General features: G+C 38.0%; 3 protein-coding genes across 6 annotated transcripts in view; 2 read left to right on the top strand and 1 right to left on the bottom strand.

Annotated features, from left to right (window-relative positions):
• The first annotated feature begins 2183 nt into the window (after window positions 1-2183).
• LOC143262220 (uncharacterized) lies at window positions 2184-9920 on the top strand. The gene is made up of 6 exons (XM_076528094.1): window positions 2184-2440; window positions 2862-3215; window positions 3845-3925; window positions 6579-6659; window positions 9314-9394; window positions 9678-9920. The coding sequence occupies exons 1-6, from the start codon at window positions 2390-2392 to the stop codon at window positions 9918-9920; spliced, it is 891 nt and encodes a 296-aa protein (XP_076384209.1). The 5' UTR covers window positions 2184-2389.
• Window positions 9921-12474: 2554 nt separating this feature from the next.
• LOC143262228 (uncharacterized) lies at window positions 12475-15533 on the top strand. Of its 2 annotated transcripts, XR_013036123.1 has the most exons (4): window positions 12475-12569; window positions 13009-13339; window positions 13977-14057; window positions 14341-15533. XR_013036123.1 is itself a non-coding variant. In XM_076528120.1 (3 exons), the coding sequence occupies exons 1-3, from the start codon at window positions 13894-13896 to the stop codon at window positions 14728-14730; spliced, it is 483 nt and encodes a 160-aa protein (XP_076384235.1). In that variant the 5' UTR covers window positions 13574-13893; the 3' UTR covers window positions 14731-15533. The 2 variants fall into 2 exon arrangements, 1 of the variants encoding a protein (XP_076384235.1); XM_076528120.1 differs by lacking the exons at window positions 12475-12569; window positions 13009-13339 and adding an exon at window positions 13574-13905.
• Window positions 15534-16159: 626 nt separating this feature from the next.
• Window positions 16160-20393, bottom strand: part of dlp (glypican dally-like) — a 159373-nt gene continuing 155139 nt past the window's right edge. For all 3 annotated transcript variants that reach the window (XM_076528142.1, XM_076528144.1, XM_076528143.1), the window contains exon 8: window positions 16160-20355. In XM_076528142.1, coding sequence (XP_076384257.1) covers window positions 19922-20355 — 434 coding nt within the window. In that variant the 3' untranslated portion in view covers window positions 16160-19921. The remainder of the gene's footprint in view (window positions 20356-20393) is intronic.

Genomic DNA, 20393 nt, shown 5'->3' with positions numbered 1-20393 from the left:
ACTGTGTGAAACCTGACGTAAAATATATTAAATTTTGTAATACTATAAGGTAGTTTTCCGACATGTTAGAATTTTTAACGTGGAGTAATATTCGTAATGGTAATAATTATATGTACTTCAAAGTATTTCATCGATCTCGATTACCATGCGTTTTCCGTTCGATATTAGTTTATAGAATAGAGAAATAGAAAAGTTGTAATGTACAATAATACAAATACCTGATTTGGGCACGGTAGATAGTTGTTTCTTCAAATGAGAAGAATTCTAGTTGTATGAATGAACGTGTCGAATGAATGTATCGAATGAAGATAAGATGTACATAATTCTATTTTTTCATACCTGTCGCAATATATGACAAATTTAATAAAGGATAATCGACAGAAAATAAAATGGCTTTACATTTTCATCGCATACCCTTCATAGAAAAAAGGATTTTTTAAAATTAAAAGAAAATTTTTAAAAATTTAAAAAAAATGTTAAAAAGTTTCTTGAATCAAGCGTTCATTATAATAAAATTGCCGAAGAGTTTGAATAAAATTCAGTCTTGTAATTGTTGTAGAGAATCTGTCATGCTCGGAGCTCAGTAAAAGACCAGTGTTAAGAACGAGTAGAAGTCTCACAAAATTGAGGATACTTTAAAACTGGACTAAGCAACTCGAATATTTTTCAGATGATAGAGCATCTAGTCTACTAGACCCTGTCTGCTGAAACGGGTGTTATTAATTTTGCTATTATTTGGGATAACCAAAAAGAAAGAAAAAGTAACATTTCCAATAGATTTTTCAGCATGCATACAAGTTACCGAGTTATCTACGATTTTATATTTCAAAATTTTTTCATTTCCGTGTTATAGGCCCAATAAAAAGTTGAAAAAAAAACGAGTTTTTGATTTTTTTTTTTAAAAAGTTGCTGCATTTTGAAAGGTGTGCGCTCAATTCTTCAATTTTTTTTATTTTTATTAAGAATTTCCATGAAATTATACATTTTTCGTTAATCATTTATTTTATACGTATAATCATATCGAATGTAACATTTTTAAATATTCACGATGTACGCGATGTATGTATGGTAATAAAAATTTGCCAATAATACAAAAATTTCCCGGTTGTTGGTCTTATTATCGAAACGCAAAATTATGATATACTTATTATTGTTTATGAAATATTGTACAATAACCGATTACCAATATCAAAGATAGATAGATAGATAGATAAAAACACCCTACACATTTCGGACACGATGTTAAACCATCACATTTGTTTCAGCATAACAGCAGTCGGAATTAAATTTTACCATACGATTAAAAATAATTTCAATCTAAGCTGGACTTGCACCGTTTTCCAATTAAACATATTTGCGATACTGTTAAGAGCTAAACACATCCATCTCCCAAATATTAGGATTCTGAATTTCGATATCGCTCTAAATTGTTTACAGATAAAAAGATCATACTAAGTTTTATTTACAACTACCGTTACTTTCATTATTTTTTTCAAAATATGGATGCTAACTTTCGAGAAGATTTTCTTGTATTTGTTATCTCAGGATACTGATATTTTTCTCAGTATAAATAATTTCGTATAAACACTTTTCATTACGGTAAAGTGACTTAAGCCACTTTAAAAATAAACGGCTCGTATATATAATATTATATAATAATATAATTATTCGAATCAATTAATCCTCGATAGCTGAATCTGTTTTCTTCTATTCCGATCGCTCTTTTTTTCCAAAGCTTACCTATATGTTTCAATAACCGTGTGCATGTATTAACAAATTGTTTAAAACAATTGTTTAAAGAAAAAAGAAAACTCGTCCATCAATCTGCAGTATGCGACGGACGCGTTTCTGCGTGTTTTCCCCGATGGTACGATTAGCGTCGCATTCCATTACAGCCGGCCCGGGGTAATTAATAGAAATTTACCTGCGCCAGCAGGAGCGGCGGCTTCGGAAAATCGAAATTCGTGTGCCCCCCTCCATAATGATCCTTTATTGCAGGCAAGGATAAAGAGGACGCGTACCTCCTTCCATAAAGATCCTTTGCTATTGGCAAAAATATAGGATACGTGGAGGGGGTGAGGGTGGACCACGTGCATTTTCGAATACCTGAGGGATGGTAAGCATATATAAGCTGGCGCGACGATTATCTTAATCATAAAGAGTCTTGTCTTCGACGGATAGGGTTTGAAATCGAAAGAAGTGCGCGTAATCATAAACAGTCTTGTCTTCGACAGAGCGAGTTTGAAATCGAAAGAAGTGCGCGTAATCATAAACAGTCTTATCTTCGACGGAGAGAGTTTGAAATCGAAAGAAGTGCGCGTAATCATAAACAGTCTTGTCTTTGACGGAACGAGTTTGAAATCGAAAGAAGTGCGCGTAGTTCTGTGAGATGGGTAACAGGAAGAACCGGAGGAATTCGTCGAAAAAGTCGCCGAAAAAGGTTCGTATTTATTCGCCGCTGTATTTCTTTCTTAATGCTTCCACGGCCGCGCTAGAAACCTCAGAAATGTTCGTAAAATTAAAATATTTCGTTCGATTAAAAAACAAAAATTATAAAGCAAACTTATACTTCATATATTATTATATTTACTTTATATATTATATACTTCATACTTTTTTTAATTTTTCATTAATCATAATCTGCCAGTTCGGTTGGCCAAGTGTTAGAAAAGACAGTGTTCTCTGAATAAAATCATCTTAATCGTCTATCGGTGAAAATGAACAAAAAAGGAAAACGTTAAATTGAATTATTTCTGCGCGTCGCGTTTTGCGGTAGTCTCGACGATTTTGCCGTGCACAAGAAATCGGAATTTCGTCGCGTCTACAGTGAACTAATTAAAATGTCATTTTTTTTTTAATAGAACACGGTGGAATTTTATAAAGAAAGGGCAGCAGTTATACCTGAGTGCCGGGATAAGAGTGAGGCCCTCGTAGAATACGGCGAGCAGGACGAACCGATCTGGAAACCACCCGCCGAAGTACCCCTCTGGTACTCATTGTACACTCGGTACGCAAGATTTCTGCTGTGCGAAACGCAGTGCCAGAAGGGTATCAGTTTTAACGAGGCACTGGAAAACTCTGCATCCGGTATGGCGGACCAATACTTCAGTGACTGCCTGCACCAAAATCGGTACAAGCCGCTTACGGCATTGGCTCATATGAAAAAACATGGGCCTCCGCAGACGCTGACGGCGAAATGGTCCACAAATGACAGGGTGAGTGATACAACAATAATCATATTCTATTTTCTTCTGTTTTAACGATACCGATTTCGATTACCATTGCAACGACACCGCGCGGTTATGTTAATCATAGTAATTATGTCAAAATTAATATGTCGCGTTAAAGTTTCTCGTACATGTTATTCGAGGGATTGCTTGAACTTGAGATTCGCGAAATTCTAATTCTCGGCCCGGCGATATATATTCTAATAACGGTAGCTTCTACATTTAACTCCTTAACCTACGATTTAACGTTCGAGAACTTTTTAGGCCGAAAACGTAAACATGCTCGCGCAGCCTTCGAGCCATTCGATTCGACTTGTGTAATACGCTGATCGGGCCAATCGTAAATATTACCGACCGGAATGTTTCGAATTGTATCGCATCTTGTATTACTGATTTTTGTATAAATATATATAATATTTATAATATTTTTTATATATATACTGTATAAATACAATATTCCACAAATATTTATAAATTTAAAAGGGCGCCGCCGCTAATGTTTATATTTGGCCCGATCAGCGTACTACGCGGGCTATGCCCGTAGTTGTAGGTTAAGGTGTTAACCAGGTGAAAAGAGATCACGATCATATTCTATAATATTATGTTATATTTTTCAGGAGCTGTTCGCTGCAGGTTATGCAGAACACGGCAAGGATTTTGCCTCTTTGAGGAAAAAATATTTGCCGGAAAAGACCAGGGTAAGTTCAATTTCATCGTCAGTTTTTTCCTTTTCTTTTTTCTTGCTTATTATCATTATTTCTATTATCTCTGCTCTTTCGAGTAATCATCGCTTCGAGATCTACCACTATTTTCGATCGTTCGATTCTAGGAAGACCTTGAAAGTCGAACAGAAGTTTTCTTCTTGAAGTAAACACGTTGATAAATCCATGCTTCGCGGTTGATCGTTCCTCCAAAAAAATAATCGTACGTATATTTTTCATGCACGATATGCTCAAAGCTTTTTTTTTTATAATGTTGCAGGGAGAAATCATCATCCATTATTATAAGTGGAAGAGGACTGCGGAGGGGAAAGAGCTCAACCGTCAGCGTGTTCTCACGGAGAACCGAAAACTTAAACGCAAGAGGACGGTTGAGCCAATCCCCGAGTTTCCAGCGTCGACAAGACGTTTTACGCGTAGCGCCGCCGCTGAACAGAGAGCGGCCATTGCGGCGGCGCAGGACGCTGTCGACGGTGGCGCTTCCACTTCCGCAAAGGAAGTGTGATACACCACCGTCCTTACACCATTTGAACCGCCGCAAACGCATTCCGGAGGCCATACTTTTCGGCACCTGTTCAAGAACGAGATTAATCACTCGTTTCGATTAGGAATGAATGAATATCTGCATGGCGTTGCTGAGTAGACCGTTGAAGACTGATATTGAATAGATCCCGGTGAAATAATTTTAATCTCCAAGCGTTATCGGCGTCATTAATTTCGATACTTGCTCACTGACTGCTTATTGACAAGCTTCGTGTACTATATTATATATATTGTATATATTTTTAATGTACAGTGACGGTAGGCGATATTTTATTTAATTAAGGCCACTGTATATTGTTATTATGTTTTTTCTTTTATTTGTGTGGGACGTTGTTCTCATTCAACTGTGTGAAACCTGACGTAAAATATATTAAATTTTGTAATACTATAAGGTAGTTTTCCGACATGTTAGAATTTTTAACGTGGAGTAATATTCGTAATGGTAATAATTATATGTACTTCAAAGTATTTCATCGATCTCGATTACCATGCGTTTTCCGTTCGATATTAGTTTATAGAATAGAGAAATAGAAAAGTTGTAATGTACAATAATACAAATACCTGATTTGGGCACGGTAGATAGTTGTTTCTTCAAATGAGAAGAATTCTAGTTGTATGAATGAACGTGTCGAATGAATGTATCGAATGAAGATAAGATGTACATAATTCTATTTTTTCATACCTGTCGCAATATATGACAAATTTAATAAAGGATAATCGACAGAAAATAAAATGGCTTTACATTTTCATCGCATACCCTTCATAGAAAAAAGGATTTTTTAAAATTAAAAGAAAATTTTTAAAAATTTAAAAAAAATGTTAAAAAGTTTCTTGAATCAAGCGTTCATTATAATAAAATTGCCGAAGAGTTTGAATAAAATTCAGTCTTGTAATTGTTGTAGAGAATCTGTCATGCTCGGAGCTCAGTAAAAGACCAGTGTTAAGAACGAGTAGAAGTCTCACAAAATTGAGGATACTTTAAAACTGGACTAAGCAACTCGAATATTTTTCAGATGATAGAGCATCTAGTCTACTAGACCCTGTCTGCTGAAACGGGTGTTATTAATTTTGCTATTATTTGGGATAACCAAAAAGAAAGAAAAAGTAACATTTCCAATAGATTTTTCAGCATGCATACAAGTTACCGAGTTATCTACGATTTTATATTTCAAAATTTTTTCATTTCCGTGTTATAGGCCCAATAAAAAGTTGAAAAAAAACGAGTTTTTGATTTTTTTTTTTAAAAAGTTGCTGCATTTTGAAAGGTGTGCGCTCAATTCTTCAATTTTTTTTATTTTTATTAAGAATTTCCATGAAATTATACATTTTTCGTTAATCATTTATTTTATACGTATAATCATATCGAATGTAACATTTTTAAATATTCACGATGTACGCGATGTATGTATGGTAATAAAAATTTGCCAATAATACTAAAATTTCCCGGTTGTTGGTCTTATTATCGAAACGCAAAATTATGATATACTTATTATTGTTTATGAAATATTGTACGATTTCCATTACCATTGCAACGACACCGCGCGGTTATGTTAATCATAGTAATTATGTCAAAATTAATATGTCGCGTTAAAGTTTCTCGTACATGTTATTCGAGGGATTGCTTGAACTTGAGATTCGCGAAATTCTAATTCTCGGCCCGGCGATATATATTCTAATAACGGTAGCTTCTACATTTAACTCCTTAACCTACGATTTAACGTTCGAGAATTTTTTAGGCCGAAAACGTAAACATGCTCGCGCAGCCTTCGAGCCATTCGATTCGACTTGTGTAATACGCTGATCGGGCCAATCGTAAATATTACCGACCGGAATGTTTCGAATTGTATCGCATCTTGTATTACTGATTTTTGTATAAATATATATAATATTTATAATATTTTTTATATATATACTGTATAAATACAATATTCCACAAATATTTATAAATTTAAAAGGGCGCCGCCGCTAATGTTTATATTTGGCCCGATCAGCGTACTACGCGGGCTATGCCCGTAGTTGTAGGTTAAGGTGTTAACCAGGTGAAAAGAGATCACGATCATATTCTATAATATTATGTTATATTTTTCAGGAGCTGTTCGCTGCAGGTTATGTAGTACACGGCAAGGATTTTGCCTCTTTAAGAAAACAATATTTGCCGGAGAAGACCAGGGTAAGTTCAATTTCATCGTCAGTTTCTTCCTCTTCTTTTTTCTTGCTTATTATCATTATTTCTATTATCACTGCTCTTTCGAGTAATCATCGCTTCGAGATCTACCACTATTTTCGATCGTTGGATTCTAGGAAGACCTTGAAAGTCGAACAGAAGTTTTCTTCTTGAAGTAAACACGTTGATAAATCCATGCTTCGCGGTTGATCGTTCCTCCAAAAAAATAATCGTACGTATATTTTTCATGCACGATATGCTCAAAGCTTTTTTTTTTATAATGTTGCAGGGAGAAATCATCATCCATTATTATAAGTGGAAGAGGACTGCGGAGGGGAAAGAGCTCAACCGTCAGCGTGTTCTCACGGAGAACCGAAAACTTAAACGCAAGAGGACGGTTGAGCCAATCCCCGAGTTTCCAGCGTCGACAAGACGTTTTACGCGTAGCGCCGCCGCTGAACAGAGAGCGGCCATTGCGGCGGCGCAGGACGCTGTCGACGGTGGCGCTTCCACTTCCGCAAAGGAAGTGTGATACACCACCGTCCTTACACCATTTGAACCGCCGCAAACGCATTCCGGAGGCCATACTTTTCGGCACCTGTTCAAGAACGAGATTAATCACTCGTTTCGATTAGGAATGAATGAATATCTGCATGGCGTTGCTGAGTAGACCGTTGAAGACTGATATTGAATAGATCCCGGTGAAATAATTTTAATCTCCAAGCGTTATCGGCGTCATTAATTTCGATACTTGCTCACTGACTGCTTATTGACAAGCTTCGTGTACTATATTATATATATTGTATATATTTTTAATGTACAGTGACGGTAGGCGATATTTTATTTAATTAAGGCCACTGTATATTGTTATTATGTTTTTTCTTTTATTTGTGTGGGACGTTGTTCTCATTCAACTGTGTGAAACCTGACGTAAAATATATTAAATTTTGTAATACTATAAGGTAGTTTTCCGACATGTTAGAATTTTTAACGTGGAGTAATATTCGTAATGGTAATAATTATATGTACTTCAAAGTATTTCATCGATCTCGATTACCATGCGTTTTCCGTTCGATATTAGTTTATAGAATAGAGAAATAGAAAAGTTGTAATGTACAATAATACAAATACCTGATTTGGGCACGGTAGATAGTTGTTTCTTCAAATGAGAAGAATTCTAGTTGTATGAATGAACGTGTCGAATGAATGTATCGAATGAAGATAAGATGTACATAATTCTATTTTTTCATACCTGTCGCAATATATGACAAATTTAATAAAGGATAATCGACAGAAAATAAAATGGCTTTACATTTTCATCGCATACCCTTCATAGAAAAAAGGATTTTTTAAAATTAAAAGAAAATTTTTAAAAATTTAAAAAAAATGTTAAAAAGTTTCTTGAATCAAGCGTTCATTATAATAAAATTGCCGAAGAGTTTGAATAAAATTCAGTCTTGTAATTGTTGTAGAGAATCTGTCATGCTCGGAGCTCAGTAAAAGACCAGTGTTAAGAACGAGTAGAAGTCTCACAAAATTGAGGATACTTTAAAACTGGACTAAGCAACTCGAATATTTTTCAGATGATAGAGCATCTAGTCTACTAGACCCTGTCTGCTGAAACGGGTGTTATTAATTTTGCTATTATTTGGGATAACCAAAAAGAAAGAAAAAGTAACATTTCCAATAGATTTTTCAGCATGCATACAAGTTACCGAGTTATCTACGATTTTATATTTCAAAATTTTTTCATTTCCGTGTTATAGGCCCAATAAAAAGTTGAAAAAAAAACGAGTTTTTGATTTTTTTTTTTAAAAAGTTGCTGCATTTTGAAAGGTGTGCGCTCAATTCTTCAATTTTTTTTATTTTTATTAAGAATTTCCATGAAATTATACATTTTTCGTTAATCATTTATTTTATACGTATAATCATATCGAATGTAACATTTTTAAATATTCACGATGTACGCGATGTATGTATGGTAATAAAAATTTGCCAATAATACTAAAATTTCCCGGTTGTTGGTCTTATTATCGAAACGCAAAATTATGATATACTTATTATTGTTTATGAAATATTGTACGATTTCCATTACCATTGCAACGACACCGCGCGGTTATGTTAATCATAGTAATTATGTCAAAATTAATATGTCGCGTTAAAGTTTCTCGTACATGTTATTCGAGGGATTGCTTGAACTTGAGATTCGCGAAATTCTAATTCTCGGCCCGGCGATATATATTCTAATAACGGTAGCTTCTACATTTAACTCCTTAACCTACGATTTAACGTTCGAGAATTTTTTAGGCCGAAAACGTAAACATGCTCGCGCAGCCTTCGAGCCATTCGATTCGACTTGTGTAATACGCTGATCGGGCCAATCGTAAATATTACCGACCGGAATGTTTCGAATTGTATCGCATCTTGTATTACTGATTTTTGTATAAATATATATAATATTTATAATATTTTTTATATATATACTGTATAAATACAATATTCCACAAATATTTATAAATTTAAAAGGGCGCCGCCGCTAATGTTTATATTTGGCCCGATCAGCGTACTACGCGGGCTATGCCCGTAGTTGTAGGTTAAGGTGTTAACCAGGTGAAAAGAGATCACGATCATATTCTATAATATTATGTTATATTTTTCAGGAGCTGTTCGCTGCAGGTTATGTAGTACACGGCAAGGATTTTGCCTCTTTAAGAAAACAATATTTGCCGGAGAAGACCAGGGTAAGTTCAATTTCATCGTCAGTTTCTTCCTCTTCTTTTTTCTTGCTTATTATCATTATTTCTATTATCACTGCTCTTTCGAGTAATCATCGCTTCGAGATCTACCACTATTTTCGATCGTTGGATTCTAGGAAGACCTTGAAAGTCGAACAGAAGTTTTCTTCTTGAAGTAAACACGTTGATAAATCCATGCTTCGCGGTTGATCGTTCCTCCAAAAAAATAATCGTACGTATATTTTTCATGCACGATATGCTCAAAGCTTTTTTTTTTATAATGTTGCAGGGAGAAATCATCATCCATTATTATAAGTGGAAGAGGACTGCGGAGGGGAAAGAGCTCAACCGTCAGCGTGTTCTCACGGAGAACCGAAAACTTAAACGCAAGAGGACGGTTGAGCCAATCCCCGAGTTTCCAGCGTCGACAAGACGTTTTACGCGTAGCGCCGCCGCTGAACAGAGAGCGGCCATTGCGGCGGCGCAGGACGCTGTCGACGGTGGCGCTTCCACTTCCGCAAAGGAAGTGTGATACACCACCGTCCTTACACCATTTGAACCGCCGCAAACGCATTCCGGAGGCCATACTTTTCGGAACCTGTTCAAGAACGAGATTAATCACTCGTTTCGATTAGGAATGAATGAATATCTGCATGGCGTTGCTGAGTAGACCGTTGAAGACTGATATTGAATAGATCCCGGTGAAATAATTTTAATCTCCAAGCGTTATCGGCGTCATTAATTTCGATACTTGCTCACTGACTGCTTATTGACAAGCTTCGTGTACTATATTATATATATTGTATATATTTTTAATGTACAGTGACGGTAGGCGATATTTTATTTAATTAAGGCCACTGTATATTGTTATTATGTTTTTTCTTTTATTTGTGTGGGACGTTGTTCTCATTCAACTGTGTGAAACCTGACGTAAAATATATTAAATTTTGTAATACTATAAGGTAGTTTTCCGACATGTTAGAATTTTTAACGTGGAGTAATATTCGTAATGGTAATAATTATATGTACTTCAAAGTATTTCATCGATCTCGATTACCATGCGTTTTCCGTTCGATATTAGTTTATAGAATAGAGAAATAGAAAAGTTGTAATGTACAATAATACAAATACCTGATTTGGGCACGGTAGATAGTTGTTTCTTCAAATGAGAAGAATTCTAGTTGTATGAATGAACGTGTCGAATGAATGTATCGAATGAAGATAAGATGTACATAATTCTATTTTTTCATACCTGTCGCAATATATGACAAATTTAATAAAGGATAATCGACAGAAAATAAAATGGCTTTACATTTTCATCGCATACCCTTCATAGAAAAAAGGATTTTTTAAAATTAAAAGAAAATTTTTAAAAATTTAAAAAAAATGTTAAAAAGTTTCTTGAATCAAGCGTTCATTATAATAAAATTGCCGAAGAGTTTGAATAAAATTCAGTCTTGTAATTGTTGTAGAGAATCTGTCATGCTCGGAGCTCAGTAAAAGACCAGTGTTAAGAACGAGTAGAAGTCTCACAAAATTGAGGATACTTTAAAACTGGACTAAGCAACTCGAATATTTTTCAGATGATAGAGCATCTAGTCTACTAGACCCTGTCTGCTGAAACGGGTGTTATTAATTTTGCTATTATTTGGGATAACCAAAAAGAAAGAAAAAGTAACATTTCCAATAGATTTTTCAGCATGCATACAAGTTACCGAGTTATCTATGATTTTATATTTCAAAATTGTTTCATTTCCGTGTTATAGGCCCAATAAAAAGTTGAAAAAAAACGAGTTTTTGATTTCTTTTTTTAAAAAGTTGCTGCATTTTGAAAGGTGTGCGCTCAATTCTTCAATTTTTTTTATTTTTATTAAGAATTTCCATGAAATTATACATTTTTCGTTAATCATTTATTTTATACGTATAATCATATCGAATGTAACATTTTTAAATATTCACGATGTACGCGATGTATGTATGGTAATAAAAATTTGCCAATAATACTAAAATTTCCCGGTTGTTGGTCTTATTATCGAAACGCAAAATTATGATATACTTATTATTGTTTATGAAATATTGTACAATAACCGATTACCAATATCAAAGATAGATAGATAGATAGATAAAAACACCCTACACATTTCGGACGCGATGTTAAACCATCACATTTGTTTCAGCATAACAGCAGTCGGAATTAAATTTTACCATACGATTAAAAATAATTTCAATCTAAGCTGGACTTGCACCGTTTTCCAATTAAACATATTTGCGATACTGTTAAGAGCTAAACACATCCATCTCCCAAATATTAGGATTCTGAATTTCGATATCGCTCTAAATTGTTTACAGATAAAAAGATCATACTAAGTTTTATTTACAACTACCGTTACTTTCATTATTTTTTTCAAAATATGGATGCTAACTTTCGAGAAGATTTTCTTGTATTTGTTATCTCAGGATACTGATATTTTTCTCAGTATAAATAATTTCGTATAAACACTTTTCATTACGGTAAAGTGACTTAAGCCACTTTAAAAATAAACGGCTCATATATATAATATTATATAATAATATAATTATTCGAATTAATTAATCCTCGATAGCTGAATCTGTTTTCTTCTATTCCGATCGCTCTTTTTTTCCAAAGCTTACCTATATGTTTCAATAACCGTGTGCATGTATTAACAAATTGTTTAAAACAATTGTTTAAAGAAAAAAGAAAACTCGTCCATCAATCTGCAGTATGCGACGGACGCGTTTCTGCGTGTTTTCCCCGATGGTACGATTAGCGTCGCATTCCATTACAGCCGGCCCGGGGTAATTAATAGAAATTTACCTGCGCCAGCAGGAGCGGCGGCTTCGGAAAATCGAAATTCGTGTGCCCCCTTCCATAATGATCCTTTATTGCAGGCAAGGATAAAGAGGACGCGTACCTCCTTCCATAAAGATCCTTTGCTATTGGCAAAAATATAGGATACGTGGAGGGGGTGAAGGTGGACCACGTGCATTTTCGAATACCTGAGGGATGGTAAGCATATATAAGCTGGCGCGGCGATTGTCCAAATCATAAACAGTTTTGTCTTCGACGGAACGAGTTTGAAATCGAAAGAAGTTCGCGTAGTTCTGTGAGATGGGTAACAGCAAGAAGCAGAGGAATTCGTCGAAAAAGTCGCCGAAAAAGGTTCGTATTTATTCGCCGCTGTATTTCTTTCTTAACGCTTCCACGGCCGTGCTAGAAACCTCAGAAATGTTCGTAAAATTAAAATATTTCGTTCGATTAAACAAAAATTATAAAGCAAACTTATACTTCATATAATATTATATTTACTTTATGTATTATATACTTCATACTTTTTAATTTTTCATTAATCATCCGTTCGGTCGCCAACCGATTGAATTTAAAACAGTGAGATCTGCCAGTTCGGTGGGCCAAGTGTTCTCTGAATAAAATCGTCGCGATCGTCTATCGGTGAAAATGAACAAAAAAGGAAAACGTTAAATTGTATATTATATCTGCGCGTCGCGTTTTGCGGTAATCTCGACGATTTTGCCGTGCACAAGAAATCAGAATTTCGTCGCGTCTACAGTGAACTAATTAAAATGTCTTTTTTTTTTAATAGAACACGGTGGAGTTTTATAAACAGAGAGCAGCAGTTACACCTAAGTGCCGGGATAAGAGAATACGGCGGGCAGGACGAACCGATCTGGAAACCGCCCGCTGAAGTGCTCTTCTGGTACACTCAGTACGCAAGATTTGTGCTGTGTGAAACGCAGTGCCAGAAAGGTATCACTTTTCACGAGGCACTGGCAAACTCCGTGTCCGGTATGGCCGACCAATACGTCAGCGATTGCCTGCATGAAAATCGGTACAAGCCGCTTACGGCATTGGCTCATATGAAAAAACATGGGCCTCCGCAGAAGCTGACGGCGAAATAGGCCACAAAGGACGGGGTGAGTGATACAACAATAATCGTATTCTATTTTCTTCTGTTTTAACGATACCGATTTCCATTACCATTACAACGACTCCGGGAGGTTATGTTAATCATAGTAATTATGTTAAAACTAATATGTCGCGTTAAAGTTTCTCGTACATGTTAGTCGAGGGATTGCTTGAACTTGAGATTCGCGAAATTCTAATTCTCGACCCGGCGATATATGTATATTCTAATTACGGTAGCTTCTACATTTGACTCCTTAACCTACGATTTAATGTTCGAGAATTTTTTAGGCCGAAAACGTAAACAAGCTCGCGCAGCCTTCGAGCCATTCCATTCGACTTGTGTAATACGCTGATCGGGCCAATCGTAAATATTACCGACCGGAATGTTTCGAATTGTATCACATCTTGTATTACTGATTTTTGTATAAATATATATAATATTTATAATATTTTATATATATATATATATTGTATAAATATAATATTTCACAAATATTTATAACTTTAAAAGGGCGCCGCCGTTAATGTTTATATTTGGCCCGATCAGCGTACTACGCGGGCTATGCCTGTAGTTGTAGGTTAAGTTGTTAACCAGGTGAAAAGAGATCACGATCATATTCTATAATATTATGTTATATTTTTCAGGAGCTGTTCGCTGCAGGTTATGTAGTACACGGCAAGGATTTTGCCTCTTTAAGAAAGCAATATTTGCCGGAAAAGACCAGGGTAAGTTCAATTTCATCGTCAGTTTTTTCCTCTTCTTTTTTCTTGCTTATTATCATTATTTCTATTATCTCTGCTCTTTCGAGTAATCATCGCTTCGATATCTACCACTATTTTCGATCGTTGGATTCTAGGAAGACCTTGAAAGTCGAACAGAAGTTTTCTTCTTGAAGTAAACACGTTGATAAATCCATGCTTCGCGGTTGATCGTTCCTCCAAAAAAATAATCGTACGTATATTTTTCATGCACGATATGCTCAAAGCTTTTTTTTTTATAATGTTGCAGGAAGAAATCGTCGTATACTACTATAAATGGAAGTGGATTGCTGAGGGGAAAAAGCTCAACCATCAGCGTGTTCTTAAAGAGAATCAGGAACTGAGACGCAGCAAAAGAGTTAAGGCCGCAACTCCCGAAAGGACGATTGAGCAAATCCCTGAGTTTCCAGCGTCGACAAGACGTTTCACGCGCAGCGTCGCCGCTGAACAGAAAGCGGCCATTGCGACGGCGCAGGACGCAGTTGACGCTGGGCGCTTCCACTTCCACAAAGGAAGTGTGATTCCAGCGATAATGATGATACGACGGTTATCTCCTCCTTCAGTCTTTTATACCATTGGAACCGCCGCAAACGCATTCCGGAGGCCATACTTTTCGGAACCTGTTCAAGATCGAGATTAATCACTCGTTTCGATTGGGAATGATTGAATATCTGCAAGCGTTATCGGCGTCATTAATTTCGATACTTGCTCACTGACTGCTTATTAACGCGCTTCTTATACTATATTATATATATTATATATATATATATATAACCATGTTTGCGGCGGTTCCAATGGTATAAAAGACATATATATATATATATATATATAATATAATATAAGAAGCGCGTTAATAAGCAGTATATATATATATATATATATATATATATATATATATATATATATATATATATATTTAATGTACAGTCACGGTAGGCGATATTTTATTTAATTACCGCCACTGTATATTGTTATTATGTTTTTTCTTTTATTTTTGTGGGACATTGTTCTCATTCAACTGTGTGAAACCTGACGTAAAATATATTAAATTTTGTAATACTATAAGGCAGTTTTCCGACATGTTAGAATTTTTGGCGTGCAATATACTTCTTGTTGTTTGTTTCATTATTGTTAATAAGTTATTCGTAATGGTAATAATTATATGTACTTCAAAGTATTTCATCGATCCCGATTACCATGCGTTTTCCGTTCGATATTTGTTTATAAAATAGAGAAATAGAAAGGTTGTAATGTTCAATAATACAAATGCCTGATTTGGGCACGGTAGATAGTTGTTTCTTCAAATGAGAAGAATTCTAGTCGTATGAATGAACGTGTCGAATGAATGTATCGAATGAAGATAAGATGTACATAATTCTATTTTTTCATACCTGTCGCAATATATGACAAGTTTAATAAAGGATAATCGACAGAAAATAAAATGGCTTTACATTTTCATCGCATACCCTTCATAGAAAAAAGGATTTTTTAAAATTAAAAGAAAATTTTTAAAAATTTAAAAAAAATGTTAAAAAGTTTCTTGAATCAAGCGTTCATTATAATAAAATTGCCGAAGAGTTTGAATAAAATTCAGTCTTGTAATTGTTGTAGAGAATCTGTCACGCTCAGCGCTCGGTAAAAGTCCAGTGTTAATAACGAGTAGAAGTCTCACAAAATTAAGGATACTTTAAAACTGGACTAAGCAACTTGAATATCTTTCAGATGATAGAGCATCTAGTCTACTAGACCCTGTCTACTGAAACGCCTGTTTTTAATTTTGCTGTTATTTGGGATAACAAAAAAAAAGAAGAAGTAACATTTGCAATAGATTTTTCAGCATGCATACAAGTTACCGAGTTATCTACGATTTTATATTTCAAACTTTTCTAATTTCCGCGTTATAGGCCCAATAAAAAATTAAAAAAAGGGAAAACGAGTTTTTAATTTCCTTTTTTAAAAAGTTGTTGCGTTTTAGAAGGTGTACGCTGAATTTTTGCGAGCGACTGTACCTCGCGTGGCGCGTCAATCGCGCGTTCACAGGTGCAGGGGAAAGATCGAGACCGGCTGTGTTTCCTTTTGAATATTTCAATTTATTTCATAGGGTCGGTCGTTAAATAAAATTCTCGGGTTAGATGCTAGCACACTGTAAGGATGTAACGGCGAGACTCTCTCCGGTGTCTGTACACGTAACGGAACCGTCTCGGATACGAGCGAAAAGTCGAGACCGATCGCGTGAAAAGTAAGGTTTGTGTAGTCGCTTTTCGGCGTGTTTCGGAATATTCTTCTGGTTTTTTCCACGTCGCTCTATGGCACGTACGTTTCACACGCGTTTCCACCTGCGTTTACCGATCGTTACCACCTCCCCCCTCCGCCCCTCCCCGAACCGATCGGTCCGAAAATAACGTGAGAGCAGTTCTCGAGGGTCTCTTCTCGGTGTCTACGCGGTTTTATCACAATAATGCATCGGGCAGTATGTAGAACGGTGTATCCTCGCGGATTACAATGGTCTCTCTCGACGTATGCGGTGTATCGGACATTCTTCGCTGATCGCTAGACGTTTAAGATCGGCATCGAGAACGCGAATCATCGAACGCGGAGAAATCAAAGGACAAAATTCACGAACATCAATGATCGCACGCGTGACGCGTAATAAACCGGGATTCTCTGTCTTTATACACATTCATCCCCGCACATGCACACGCAAACGCACGCCACATACGCAGACACACACACACACGGTCTTACATTTTTCAACCGTGAACCGTCGCGCGTATTTTCTAATCCTTCGCTCTTCCCCTTTCGTTCATTCAATCGTCGCGAAGATTACAAAAAAGAAAATACAGAAAAAGAAACAAAGATCATCGTCTGCTTCTCCGAGGATCGGGCTCGAAATTCATCGACAATCGCAATGCTTCTTGTCGAACGATTTTCAACGGCGAATCCATTCCTCTGGAGAGCAGCAGGCTTAGCGAATTATCGCTTAGGTGTCGATGCGACGCGATCGTTTTACAGTGGGCTAGTCTAAGAAACAAAGGTTCACGCAATCTCGACTAACAATTTCGTTTGAGGTCTCCGACGAATACGTGTGTGTCGCCACCGATTTGCACATGAATCTCCTCGCTGCTCGTTACCTTCTCGTAATAGCGAATAACATAAATACAATTATTAAGAATAATAGTAAGAAACGTAATAAGTGTACTTCGACGTGCCCGACTTTGTCACCCCCGGTCGCTCCTCGCCGCGAGTTTCTTCTCCACGTCGCCCCCCGTCGTCCCCTTTCTTTCGTTCAGTTCGAAAAAGCCTCGCGTCGAGAAAGCGCGGACCCGGGCATCGAACGATTAAAATGCTCGTCGACTCGCGGCGGAACGCTCGACGCCTAAGTCGAAATGAGATAAACGAACAAAGAGTAAATAGAGAAAAAAATATAATGGATCGCTCTGACACTACTACTGTTTTCAGCGAGTGCTCGATTTCTGGAAAATTGTTCAACTGGTCCGTAAATGCTTTCGCGATTATAAAACCCTGTTCCCTGTTCGCCGAGTCCTCCTGTTTTCGCTCCTCGCGGACGGTCGAGTCCCGAACGGTACGCGATGGAGGTAACTCGACTTTTATGATCAGACATCATCATCGGTCGTTCGCACCTTTCTACATAGTCGTCGAAGAGTTGAACCGAACCGGAGCGTAACTGCGATTAACAGCAGGTTTACGCCCCGTGTGCGTCCGCGTCGCGCGAAAGGACACGCCTACAATTCGTCGTTCTCTCTTTGTCTCGCGAAAGGCAGATGATATTTTTTCGTGGACGAGGCGCGTCTCTCTGCAGGTGTCTGCGAAAATGGGATCGCAAGATCCTGACGCTTCCTCGTCCACGCAACCATATCTCGAACGCAACGTACAATTTTTCTTTTTATATTAATTTCGCTTTTGTAATAATAATAATATTAATAATAATAATAATAATAATAATAATATATAATTATATAATTACAAATAATTATTCGTAATATTTATTTGAATATTTCACTAGATTTGTAGAATAATGTCTCTGTTTCTTTTTTTTTTTTTATTCTGCCCGCGTGTAGGCTCGACGTTGCCAGAATGATGTCAAGGCGCTTCTTCTTCTTCTTTTACCGTTTTTTTACTTTTTTGATTTTATCACAGGAGTCGATTTTCGACCGCGTTTCGGAGTACCGGTTGTTGGAATGACGCGGCAGCGGCGGCGGAGCGGCGCAAAGAAACACGTCGATTCGATTAGACTGTCCAACTAGGTTTAACGTCCATCTGCGATCTGATCATCGACGCGCGAGTCCTGTAAATTCTGATTTCTTTTTTCTCGGGAAAGTTACAAAGGTTTTTCTTTCCGTTATCAATGCCTTCCGGCTAAATCATATTTTCTTGAATTTCTTCAGAATCAACTGTTTCTTGAACAAGGAGTGTTTAAAACGCTTTTAGTGGTACGTCATCGATTATGCGATTCGCAGAATTATCTACTAGGATTTGAAAATTAATCTTTACGCTAATCTATTATATCCTCTTAATTTTACTAAGTTTTAATTTTACCACGTTCTACAACTAAACTTTCCAATTTCGATTCGATTCAATAAAATACTTCAGTTTTGTAGAATTTGTCGCGGGTTGCTAACAAAGTGTTAAAGCATATCAAATATTCCTCTCTTAAAGTTTGATCCGCCGATCATCCGAATAATCGAATCGTTCGCCTGGAACTTCAGACTTTCACGTCGACGTTCGTCCGTCGACGATTAAAAAACGTCTCAAGGATCGTCTCAAGATGGAGAGAATCGTTTCCCAAGACTTTGCGCCGATCGTGACTCCGTTACAGCGACGTAAAGCCACGCGTTGGACAGTTCGAAAGCCGGGAACGCACGAGGGTAAACTTCCGGAGGAAGTGTTCCCGTGTTTCCACGAACGTGTTCTCCGCCGCGGAACCCTTAATCGCGCGCCCACCCTTCTTTATTTACATTTCACCATAGAATCTCAAACTGTTCAAACCACACCCCGTTCAACAAGCATATCCTCGAAGAAAAAATAAGGATTTTCCTCTCTCTCTATCCTCCCCACTGTCCTCGCTGGTACCGAACCGGTATACCAGCGAAACCGACCGGAATTCCTTTTTCCGTCGCCGTGTCTGCGGCGATCTCTTCAGAAGCTCGTCCTCGAATACGGATCACAGATGATGCTAATCGATCCACACGAATCCGTCAGTCGCTCGATAATCGGTCCTCGCGGCCGTCTGGGTTAAATTCGTCTGGTTACTCGGTTCGCACAAGCTTCGCGTGAACCGTCGTGCATCGTCGAGACCTTCCGGATCTGCTAGAGTCCTTGCCACGAAGACGACCACGACTTGCATCTTGCCTTATGGTCATCGGGCAACCTCAGGGCCTAGGAACGACGACTGTAAACCGCGCTCTTCCGGCGGTGGATCGCCGCAGGAATCCTCTTGAGAGTCCTGCGTATAATCTAGCCGTCCGGCAGCCATCGCGAGCTCGCGCTTTGATCCGAGCGGGGTTCGTCGACGAGCGGAAGCATTCCACCGTGGAGGAAACTCTTTGCCGATGTCTCGAGCCAGCTGCAGCGTGTGTCTGGTCAACGTCCACGGGATGTACCGTCTCCGTAAGGCGTCCCCCGACGTTCGTGTCAGATTGTTCGATGGAGAACGCGCGCGCCTCCTCGAACCGATCGATGTCCTCTCTCGGCCGGCAGCCACTGGGGACCATTGTTCCCTTTAGAGTACTCGCGCGACACACCGAGGACGCGAGTTACGGTCGAAAGGAATTTATTTACATAGCGGTACGTTCTCCTCGGAAACCACACGATCACAGCCACTCGGTGAGACAACCACCGAACCACATAACCACTATGGGAACGAGGTACGTCGTCAGGGCGCGCGAGAGGGACATTTTCTGTCTGCTCGCGCCGCTGTCCGCGGTGGTGGTGCCGTTTCCGGTGCCCGTACTGCTGTCGCCGCTGCCGGTACCGGACCCGGAACCGCCGCTCGAATCGGACCCAGACCCGGCCGCGGACCCATCCTCGCTCTTGCCGCCGGACACGTTGGGCACCGTGTCCAACCTCGGTGGCACGCCGTCGGGATGCACCGCCGGCGGTGATTGCTTCGGCGTGTCCGGCGGCAACACCTTCGGCTCGTAGCCCGAACCCTCCTTGAACCCGTCCTCGTCGTCCGTGATCGGGGTGTTGTCTTCGTCTATGCCGCCGCCGGATCCGCTTCCCGAACTGTTCCAATCCGATTCGTCTGCAATTACAAACGCACGGTTAACATCTGTGTGTGTA

This window comes from Megalopta genalis, unplaced genomic scaffold, assembly GCF_051020955.1.
Source record: "Megalopta genalis isolate 19385.01 unplaced genomic scaffold, iyMegGena1_principal scaffold0100, whole genome shotgun sequence".
NCBI lineage: Eukaryota > Metazoa > Arthropoda > Insecta > Hymenoptera > Halictidae > Megalopta > Megalopta genalis.
Note: the sequence above shows the minus strand (reverse complement) of the source record. Positions and strands in the feature narration are given on the sequence as shown.